Raw genomic sequence first — 12,186 nt, forward strand, 5'->3', positions numbered from 1 at the left:
GTCCCAATACCTCTGATTCAAGTAGGGCAGTTGAAAGTTACTGGCAGAAAATATACTAATTGCTTGTAAAACAGCTTACAAAGGACATATGACGTGATTGATATTAATGAAAAATGGCTTAAACAATTAAAAAAATCCAAACAAACAAATTTTAAAACTCCTGTAACATTTTCATATGATACAAAAGTATCACATTTCAGAAGCAAAAGAGAGAGTATATGAAGGTGCCAAAAGACGATGAGGAACATGTTGGCGAGCGAGTGGCCACCACAGATATGTGTGATGCCATGTTGATCAGCATTCAACCCAAAAGTGGTTAGTTGGCCCCTGTTGCATGCCTTTGTATTGTAAAATGTGTCACTTGTGTACTACACACAGACTTTTCTATATTTTGATAACATATAACTTGATAGAGGCTTAGGAAATCTAAAACACATACCTTGATGCGTTTTCCAGGTTTGGGATGAGCCAATAGACTTATTTTTGTCCAATTGTAATATTTACATGCATTCGGTGTGTACAAATCATTATACAATTTATATGTATATGTTTTGATAGTTTAACATGCGTGTTATACATTTTACACTTGTATTCGTTTGAATTCTATTTTGATTGATATGAGCCATCTGTCTTCTATTGTATACTTTACACATAATTAAGTGTAATTGCTGTTCAGCAAAATACTTGGTATTCTACTTTCATGGCAGCTTTCTTAATCCACTTGAAATTCGTATTTCTTGTATATGGTTATAAGACCATAAAAGTGCAAACTTCAGCTACTTCTATGAAACTTAAACTCCATATCGTCGCTGTCGTTCTCAAACCTCGTAGCTACAAAATGCCAACTTTTCAGGAGAGAGAAAAAACCGTCTCATTTTTTTATAACGATGTTTTAGAAATTGAAATTCTGTAAAATTACAAAACAAATGAAGCTGCAAAATACGGTATAAGCCGTAGACGCGTAGAAGTCATACTGATAAGTCATACTGACAGTCAGACATGGTAGCTACGATATTTTGTCACCACAGTTTTGTCATTTTTATGAGGTACGACAATTCGTCCTTATAGGAAACCTCGTAGTTGCAAATAAAAAAAATATAAAAACGTTTTTGTCAAATTTGTCCAAACGAAACGACGTACCTTTACTGTCCTACTCGGTTACTCCTTTCTCCATAGATTCCACAAGATCAGGTCTTATCTATTTAACTGTTCAGGGGTCATTATCAAGGTGGTGTGAAACGCTGGTCACTGTTAGAAGTCATAACATAAGGGTATTTATTGGCCATATCTAATTCCAAGATATTGCTGTAGAATGCTGATAATTCAGAGGGTTAAACATCGCTCACACATTAAATGAATAATTTGATTGTAGAAAAATACAGGGGAATGCATTTTAAAAGGTATCAACGAGATAATATTAATTAACTAAAGCACATTTTAATAAAGAGCATCGTGCTTGTATTTGAATGATGGATAAAAATAAAATGAACAGAACATAACATGTACATAGTTTATTATTAAATTGAACAACATATTAATTAATGTAAATCAAACTATGTAATGGAAAGTATATAAATGCGAAGAGTATGTAATAATCTCAGAGCATAATTATAATTATGTTATATAAAATTATAATGAAGATATTTTCCATTACACATATCACATTATTCAGAAGTAAACAATTGAATATTCCTTACTTTTTCAATGTACATCTATTAATGTCCATATAAACAAGTTGAGATGGCATAAATAGTATGCCACATAAACTTTATAGAATTCTTGTCAATTAATAATGATAGAATGATAAGCTTCTATATACATGTATATTAAGTACTGTCATGATTGTAACACAAACTTTTCTAGCAAGGAAATTTCATGGAAAAAACATTAATGTTAACACCAAATAGCGCCGTCTGCACATGTGGATTGGGACATAAGCGACGGTGTTCGCTATTCAAGTTAAGACTTTTTTAAGAACATGTTCGATTAGGAAAATGTGCTATATTTGGAGGAAATACCGGTTTCAGAGACGTTCAATAAATTAGCCGCGCTCTGTGAAACGGGGCTTAACGCCTGTGCGTAAAGTGTCGTCCCAAATTAGCCTGTGCAGTGCGCACAGTCTATTCAGGGACGGCACTTTTCGCTTTTATTGTATTTTTCGTTTTAATGAAGTCTTTACGTAGCGAAAAACCAGTTTATGCGGAAAGAATTGTTCCTGATAAGCCTGTGCGGACTGCACAGTCTAATCTTGGACGACACTTTACGCACATGCATGAATACCCGTTTTCACAAAGAGTGGCTCAAATACTGATCGTGTCCGTTATTTTTAATTTTGGCAACGATAATATAGCTTTATGACGGGCTTTTGGCTGTTTGAGTCGCGTTGCTTTTGTTGCAAATTATATTATTTTGTTTCTGCTTTTGGAGGCATTTTTTTAGTCTTTGGATCATGTTTTGCGAAAAACACTGTAAATGAGAAGTTTTAAAGGGGAAGGTTGGGGAGTTGTACTTTCACTTGTTATTAGATTGTTATCGTAGCTATGTACGGGTTGGTGTAAAACGGCGAACGGCCATATGGTCGCAATGATTTAAATGAATAATTCTGGATACGATACATCAAACTTAATGTATAACCGCGAGATCGTCGCTGTATCATATGACCAGGTGCAGTATATATAATTGGTCTACAACCAGGCACTCGGTCAATCATCAGGGGTCAGCCAGTCACATATTGGAGTGTATTTAAAAAAACTGCATCACTCAGAGAAATTCACGATTCGCAATTTCGACATTCGGATCGATATTTGAAAAAAAAGATAACACGTTTGTTGAATACGTTTCTAAACGTCCATATAACTTATAAGTGTTTGAAATTTGTCCGTTTATAAAATAGCAGGTTAATTTGTAAGAAAATGCCATTTAAAATCATTTCCCGGCAGTATTAACCATGTGGAGATGGTGTGCTATACATTTTTCAATTTGAAGTCCGCACGGGCTAATCAGGGAAGACACTTTCCGCTTTTATGACATTTTTCGTATAAATGTAGTCTCTTCTTAGCAAAAATCCAATTTAGGCGGAAAGTGTCGTCCATGATTAGCATGTGCAGACTGCACAGGTTAATCTGGGACGACACTTTACGCACATGCATTTTGTCCAGTTTTCTCAGAACGCAACTCAAATTATTAGAGGTAGTATTGACAATGGGCTCGACATGTTGCCTAGGTTTCGAAAATGCCTCGGTGAAAGTGTGTGCATGCACGTTTAAGTATTTCGTATGTCCTTTTTGGATAGGTGTTCAATAAATTTACTTTTCATAATCATGCCTTAATAGACCGTCAATGGAGCATTTGAATCAGCAGACAAGTTTCAAGTGATATTTACAGATATCTTCATGTCTTTTAAATTTCCGCCAAGTTATTTCATCCCTTCATTCTTTTAAAATGGCAGGACAACAATATACCTATGTACAGGAATATGACATAGGAAGTACGGACTTGGCGCGTCGCATTGTCTCATAATTATGAATATTCCTTTCTTCAAATTAATATCGAACCTTTTCCTATAATGAGTTCCGTTCTGAGAAAACTGGTCATAATGCATATGTGTAAAAAAGTGTAATCCCAGATAAGCCTATGATATCCGCACAGGCTAATCCGGGACGACACTTTCCGCCTAAACTGGATTTTCGCCAAGAAGAGACACTATGTAAACGAAAAATTCCATAAAAGCGGAAATTGTCGTCCCTGATTAGCCTGTGCGACTGCACAGGCTAATCTGGGATGACAATTTACGCACAAGCATTATGCCCAGTTTTCTCAGAACGCGACTCTAATGACACGGCCATTGAGCAATCATAAGCAAGAGATTACAAATTCGATCTTTTCCCTGTAAGTGTGACCTTGACCTTAGAGTGTGAATGACACATCCGCTTATGATGCTGAATAATTCCGCTAAGTAATTTACAAAATCTGAATTGAATTTTTTCACAGTGATTACGAAATGGGATGGACGAATGGAAGAAAATGCGCACCCCCAGAGTTTCCAACTGGTTTCATTTTCAACCGACCATAATGTAAAAGCTAAATATCGACAAACTCGAACAACGTTTATTGTTACTTATGCAAATTCCAAACCGCAAGCTAAGTAAACACTCCTTTGGACTGAAAACACACGTCCTTGTTTGAATGTATACGTCTTGCTTCGTCAATCTTTGGTAATCAAAACGCGAACATGAATTCATTAATATTTTAAACACTTACGGTTTATTAAATTCGCAGCGGGACCTGAACATCAGTTCTGATTGCCATAGATCAATTCAGATTCTCTTTTTCGGTTTATTCATTTCATTTCAACTCGTTTTTGTCTACCCTAAAGCTCCGCGTAAATTTGCTTTTTATCTCGGATTTTTATTTATTCGGAGTTTAAGCCATGCATGAAAGTTATTAAATGAAATATTAACAAGTATTTATGAATGTTTAATAATCCCAACGTTTTTGAACGCGTGGGGAAATTGTATTGATCTCCGCTTTATTTTTGATAGGACCATATTTTCTCCTACACTAGAACCTTGAAACTTGATAATAATGAGCATATGTGCGACGGTGACGGTGACGAAATTTTGATCTGACCCCTGGGTTAAAAGTTATGGGTAAATAAATGGGTAAAATGGGTAAAAATACTCGGTTTACTTACAACATGCGACGCACATGATAACAACTTTTGACCCAGGGGTCAGATCAAAATTCCAAATAGTGCACCGTCGCACATTTGCTCATAGCTACCATGTGTGTAAGTTTCAAGGTTCTAGTGCTAATAGTGTAGGAAGAGATGGAGGAGAATGGGGGTTGGGGTGGGGCCCAAAATTTTGTTTTAACATAACTTCTTCATTTATTCACCAATTGGCGTGACGTCACTTTTATACTGAACATCTCTTCTTTCAACACGGGCGATGTGGGGATACGCGTCGGCATCTGCCGCGCCATTTCTAGTTAATATTAAGTTGATTTCAAAGCTTCAGTGTATTCCTATCCTCGACCCAAGAGAATGTGGTTAAATATCAAAAAGCTCTTTAATTTCATCTGAGCCGCGCTCTGGGAAAACGGGGTTTAATGCATTTGGTTAAAGTGTCGTCCCAGATTAGCCTTGCACTCCGCATAGGCTAATCAGGGACGACACTTTCCGTTGCTATAGTATGTTCCGTTCAAAGGAGGTCCCTTCTCAGCAAAAAAGATTCTGAAAGAGTAAAGAAAACTATCTTTTAAAATCATATAAGTTCTATTAGTTTAAATTTCAATCATTTCATAATACATGTTCGACGCTTGTTACATGTTAAATTTAAAATCTAACAAAGGTGAACATAAAATTATTTTACTAACAAATTTCAAGCTTACCCGTTTTATACATATCCATTTATTTTATTTTTTTGGCAATTAATATTTGGCACAACTGCTTATTACACTGGTCGATAACCCTCCGAAACATGTGCAGCAGAATTAGATCTGGCCAGAGATAACACCTGGGTTTATTTATTTTCGCCAAGCAGGCTGTGGTCAGCCTGACAGGGGAGTATGCTTTATGACCACAGAACAGTTAACACTGATTAGTTCTGCTGATAAGCGATGGCAAAAATCTAGCCGTTCTGGGAATAACTTCGTAGGACTGTATAGGTGAAATGGCGTCGCTACGACTTTTCGCCGGGAAAAAAGCCAACAATCATTCTACAACATTTCGTCACGTGGTTTTTTTCAAGGGCTCTGATTGGCGTAGATCTACGAGATATAGCACAAAACACGCGCCAGACTTAATATATTTGGAAAAGACGAAAACAATATTTTGAAAATTTTGGAGCTACGAGGTTTGAGAACGACAGCGACGATATCTTGTCAACATGGTAGTATATTAACAAACAAGTGCTTTTGTTTTGATCTTATGCTGCACAAATGCTTTCATATTGCTTTTATGCTTTTATGCTGTCCAAAACGGGCAAGCATATTTGGTTATCCGTCATTAAATTAATTAATTGGGATTTGGTTGACATTTTAAAAGGGCAACATAGACGTGCATCCATCAGTTTCACTTTTATTCTTTTTACATGTAGATGGTGATCCAAAGATTTACTTAATAAGCCAATCAGGTAGCTTGTACACATTTATTACAGAGCATATATCCTGTGTTTAATAAACATTGTTATTGCTGGGAAAATCTTTTTGTGGGATAGTTTACTGTTCTTCAACTGGTCTATACTATCTCATCCAAAATGTTACAAAGAAGATTTTGCTATTTGCTCAAATCCTTATTTGATTAGTCACTAAGCAAACTCAAAATGACCATATTATATTGCAATTTAAAGAAAGTTTAATCATTAAGATGAACATTTTGTAGAGAAGTTGAAAGATGTTGCCAGCCTTGTTGTGTTTAAGCCTAAACTCACCAAATAACAATACATGTAAGTCTTGGTAAATGTTAATATTGTTTTGAGTATTCATAGGTTCTTGGTATGGGAAGTATGAGTTTATTGCAACCCTATTGTTTTTCGGATTTGATTGATAACACTTTAACATCAATTGAATTTTGTGGGTTACACTGTAAATATTTGCCATTGATTTTTTTCAATGATTTTATATCATAGTATGTAGTTAGCTAGGTCCTTGTATATAATTGTTTGTTAAACCCATGTTATATGCGAAAAACAATAATCCTGCTTTCAAAGGGTCTGAAATTACCTAGACAAGATTTTGTTGACAAGACTTGTAACTGTTTTTAACATACCGTTTTCGGAGAATATCAAACATTTGGTAAAAGGCATTATTCCGATTAGAAATAAACCAAACAAGATATGTGTTTGTCAGAAACACTATGTCCCCTACTGCGCCGCTTTGAAGCTACATATTTAACCATTGACCTTGAAGAATGACCTTGACCTTTAACCACTCAAAATGTGCAGCTCCATGAGATACACATGCATGCCAAATATAAAGTTGCTATCTTCAATATTCCAAAACTTATGGCAGAATACTAAAGTTGGAGCAAACAAACCAACCAACCAATAGACAGGGCAAAAACAATATGTCCCCCATTAAAGTGGTGCGGGACATAAAAATGAAACCCATAAGTCTTATCCACGACTTCCATAACAGAGCACGAACTATAAACATAATAAGATGTAAGTTGTTATCACCACTTTCATAGAAATGGTAAATGCAAAGAACGAAATAATAACAATAATTAACATAGTTTCCTTGCTTTTTAATTAAGTTGCAAACATGGTTTATTATGACTCTCTGAACCCTTCTTTCTTTTTTTCTATAGTTTATTCAGTTTATTGAAAATGACTACAGAAATTACATAGTTCCAATATATCAGTATTTACTGATTCAGCATACCAGTCCATAATTGCCTCGAATCCTCTGCAAGATGAACGTGAAGTATGTCTATTAGGAAACATACTGAATGCCAAAATATCGTAGAAACACATGGGTCGGACTTACGTCTGTTTAACACTGGTCCAGTTTTTAACATATACAGATATCGTGTGCGGGAAACCAATACTTTGCTTGTATTTTATGATGAGCAGGGCCACAGAATCCACGTGGGAATTCTGCGTAAAACCTGTATTGTTATGTATTGAAAAATGCAAAGAAAAACTGCAATACGATTGAAAAAAAAAACATTTTGTAAAATTATGCGTTGTCTGATTTAATGTAATGTTGGACTTGTATTTTCATTACAATATACAGCTACTTTATACTGAATGGGAACAATACACATCTGCGTTAACCTGAACTTATACAATACCAATTAACCCGCCTTTACCTGACGTTGTGCATAACACGGCTGCTTTACCTTTAACTTGTACAATCGGCATCTGTTTACCCTTAATATTCACATAATATAGCTAGTTTACATCGAATTTGTACAATGCGTTGCCACCGTATCTTGCCTTTATTTTTTAACAGATGCTATACATAGTCTACAACATATATAAGCACGTGATCAAGCTGATTCATGTCTGTTGACTTGTACCTGACAAACGGTTATCAAATTGCGTTGTACAAATGCAAATGATACATTCATATTCCATAGGCATTTGTATCAGATTTTATTTTACGAAGATTTTACGTACTCAATTTTGAGTAATGTCTCCTTCAAAATGTTTTTCATGGTAAACATGCTTCATGGAAGCTCAATGCATATATCACAGTGGTTGAGTGTTAATACCCACTGTTATGTGTCCACGCTTGTATGGACTGTAAAATCGCCATTCATATTTCAATTATAAAATAACTTACCACTAATGTTCAACATTAAGAGAAGGAATGTTTCGGAAAAGACAAGTGTCACTAACTCAAAGGTAAATGTCTTAAAAGTCAAAGCCAAATGTTTGCATACACTAGTAGACAATATTTTGTTCTAAGGTCAAGATCACACTAGGACGTCAAAGTTCATTTGTTGGCAAAATACAGCATTCTGGAATGTTAACCTTATTTGTTCTCATGTTGAATAACTTTCCACACATCTTAAACAAGTAAGGACAGTATGTCATGTGAAGGAATCATTTCCCCAAGCTCAAAAATGTCGGTGAAACTTCAGAGATTGAGTGCCAGTTTTGCGCATTCTACAGCCTAGGCATGATCTGAGACCAGAGCACTGAAGTCAAGTTCACATTAAGCTGTAAACTTATGTTAAAAAAAACGCTTTGGCATCCATTGTGCATTTTTAACATACTAATTACATAAATAATTTCATACTTAATTATTCATTATACAATATTAAAGTACCACAAGTGTACATAAAGCGTGGGAAGAAGGCAAGTCATGTTAAAAAATAACATTAACACAATTGTACAGTTAGTGATAGATTTTTAATAAATGGGTCAGTATAACACTTTTCAACCAATTTATATTAAATTAAAATGTTGGTAAGCTGAATGAATACTTCATGCTTAATCATGCCAAGTGGATTAGATTGATTTTAAAATAACAACTAAATTCCTATAAGAAACCTTGATAGATAATATCTTCTTAATAAAAAACAAGTTAAAGGCACAACTGTTTTTCACTGATAAGTCTGTGCGGACTTCCACAGGCAGAATGACACTTGACGCACGTGTATTTAGCCCAGTTTTATAATAACACGGGTCATTTGAATGTTTGTTTTCTCTTTCCCCGGCGCTACAAGGCTACAAAGACGACGCCGACAGTGAACACTGTCGGATCAGCTTCGAGAACTCACCGTCGGTCACCCATGAGCACACGGTTACAGAGCACAACCTCACGGAGAGAGAGACCAACGTGGATGGCGACGAGAATGCGACAATCATCCACGACGGAAACGACGCTTACAAACATTCCGACGGACATGGGCACTCGCATGTTGCTAATGGTTTGTATTTAGATTACCGTGTAAAACTGTTTATTACCGGCATTTTTTTAATCTCCAAGTTTCATTCTGAAGAGTTGGTGCGCATTGTACTTTTTATACAATAGTTTGAAATGCTAATTGCCGTTGCTTGAAATATTGTTTCTCAGTTTTGGTGTTTTTTTAAGGTGTGTGTGTTACACATGGGCGCGGGCTATACACATTTTTCTGCAGTTAAGGCATTATTGTGTAAAATGTATTCAATTGTTTGAAAAAAAAATCAAGATTTTCGGCCGAATGTAAGAATATTTTTTTTACTTCATATGTAACTAGTACTCACCATCACTCACCATCATATTTGAATTAATTACACTTCAAAACTAATATGACATTACAGGTATTCCTACATCGGTGACAGCAGTGGCCATGATGGTGATTATGGGCGATGGCGTCCACAATTTCTGCGACGGTCTTGCTATCGGTGCCGCCTTTGCCAGCAGCATTGCTGGAGGCTTCAGTACCACCATAGCCGTGTTCTGTCATGAGCTGCCGCATGAGATTGGTAGGCAATATATAAACTATGTTCTGTGATAATTTCACTGGTCAGTGTGTGACGCAATCTTAGAAGTAGTACTGTTAACATTATGTCATTAAAAAAGTAATGTCTTAAAGACGGAATAAAGGAATCCTGTCTATTGATTGCATAGATTTTACCAGCAAATTGAAATACAGACCAACATTCCCAAAAATTAATAAAATGATTTTGTATGTCTTTGTCATTGAGTGACTTGATGTCACTGTAAACAAGCTATGAAACTGATACATTTCAATTAGAACCCGATGTTATTTCAGGAGACTTTGCCATGCTGCTGCGTGCAGGCATGTCAGTGAAGCAGGCTGTGTTCTACAACTGTGTGTCGTCCATCTTGTGCTTCATCGGCATGGTGGTAGGGGTCGCCATAGGCAACATAGAGGGTGCTAGTATGTGGATCTTCACTGTGGTCGCTGGAATGTTCCTCTACATTTCCCTTGTTGACATGGTACGGGGAAATGAATTTTTCACAATTCATTGATTGGGGCCTTGGCCTTTTGGATGGGAAAAACTTGTTTTTCTGACATAAATTGTGATATTGGTGTTTTTAATTATTGGCTAACAAAAACAATACAATTGAGCATATGTTGTTTCAATAGTATATTTAACTTAGGTTAAACCATATAAGAGCTTCATAAGGCGATTAACTAAATTTGAATGTGTATTTTATTTACAAAAAAAAGCACAACTAGTTTTTGTCTTTTTGGAAATCTTACATTTTTATTTTAGTGTGTCAGTTGTTAAAACATATATTATACATTTGGAATGGGACTGAATAACAGTCCCATATTGAATTAAAAAATACTGATTGACAATTCTTGAAGATTGCAGGGATTTATTCCATTTTCTTGCATTTGATGTGTAGATGTATACAGTGCTCATGGAAGTTCTCAGTTTCCATCTCAAGTTAAAATTTAATCCTATGAAAGTTTGATTTTGTTAGATTTATATGTAAAATTAATGCAATCAGTTTATTAAGCTGTGGTATGAAAATATGGGTCTTTTCGCATAAGCGGCCAGCGAAGCTTTTGTCCAGTCAACACATTCATTCACTTAAGTGTAGCTGTCCAGTCTGATAATTAGACCTTGTCGCATTGCATGACGTTTTGGCTGATTTGGTGCATGAAAAATTGTTTATGCTGAATAAATTTGAACTAAATAATTGGTAAAATTGTGAAAATCTTATTGATTATTCCTTTGAATGGTCAAATTTCATGTTTTATTTTATTGTAGTTCACGTATTAGTTTACATATACTTTGTAATTACTACACTACTAAATGAAAAAAAAAATAGTCGAACGCGCTGTTCGTGCACAGCTCTTACAATTCAATGCTCTCTACTTCCCAGCTTCCCGAGGTGTCGTCAGTTGAAAATAAGAAGGGTGAGAACCCATTCTTCAACCTGCTGTTGCAGTTCCTGGGCATGTTTCTTGGAGGCGGAATCATGTTCGTGATCGCTATCTATGAAGACGATCTCAAAACGTTGCTGGAATGATTCAATTAGATCCCTGAAAACAGATGCTATACATCTGGATGTACCTAGTGCTGCCTTTTATTTTCTGTTAGCTCACCTGAGCAACAAGTGCTTATGGTGAGCTTTTGTGGTCACCCTATGTCAATTGTCTCTTGACGTTTTCTTGAAGCTTGTTATGGCACTATATGCAGATATTGGGCATGTACGGCCAATAAGTAGGTTACCAGGTCATATCATAGAACACCTTGTTTCCGTTCTAAAAGCCACATTTATGACACAGTCGTCTTGCAACTTGGTCAGATGGTTAATCAATGCAATATCGAATCCAAGTTTAAATGTGGATGAACAAACTCACCAGGTCAGATCTTGTAAAAACCTGGTTATCACTCTAGGGGCAACATAAATTACCCAATCTTTACAAAACTTGGTCATCTTAACAATATCTATGCTGACTTTGAGTCTTGGCCATGTGCATCCAAAACAAAAATTAGTTCACCAGGCTAAATCTAAGCGTGTGCTTGTCAACATTATTGAGGCCACATTATGACTCAATCTTGATTAAAAATTTTATGAGAATGTTTATCATGACAATGTCGAGGCAGAATTAGAAATAATCATATTCATCCTGTAACTTGGTTACTTGGTCAAATCTCATTACAATCTTGGTATCACTCTAAAGAGGCCAAATCTATATGGATTTAACCTTGTCAGAATGTTTATCTCGACAATAATCTCAGAACAATGTCAAATCTTAGAAAAAAT

At 35.7% G+C, this 12,186-nt stretch overlaps 1 protein-coding gene across 1 annotated transcript in view; it reads left to right on the plus strand.

Annotated features, from left to right (window-relative positions):
• The window catches only part of LOC127881304 (zinc transporter ZIP10-like), an 84,077-nt gene extending 72,632 nt beyond the window's left edge, over nucleotides 1-11,445 (plus strand). The window contains exons 9-13 of the mRNA XM_052429053.1: nucleotides 201-315; nucleotides 9,179-9,382; nucleotides 9,756-9,920; nucleotides 10,211-10,398; nucleotides 11,299-11,445. Of these exons, the coding sequence (XP_052285013.1) occupies nucleotides 201-315; nucleotides 9,179-9,382; nucleotides 9,756-9,920; nucleotides 10,211-10,398; nucleotides 11,299-11,445 (819 nt within the window). The remainder of the gene's footprint in view (nucleotides 1-200; nucleotides 316-9,178; nucleotides 9,383-9,755; nucleotides 9,921-10,210; nucleotides 10,399-11,298) is intronic.
• The last annotated feature ends 741 nt before the right edge of the window (nucleotides 11,446-12,186 follow it).

This window comes from Dreissena polymorpha, chromosome 5 (assembly GCF_020536995.1).
Source record: "Dreissena polymorpha isolate Duluth1 chromosome 5, UMN_Dpol_1.0, whole genome shotgun sequence".
In the NCBI taxonomy this organism is placed as follows: Eukaryota; Metazoa; Mollusca; class Bivalvia; order Myida; family Dreissenidae; genus Dreissena; species Dreissena polymorpha.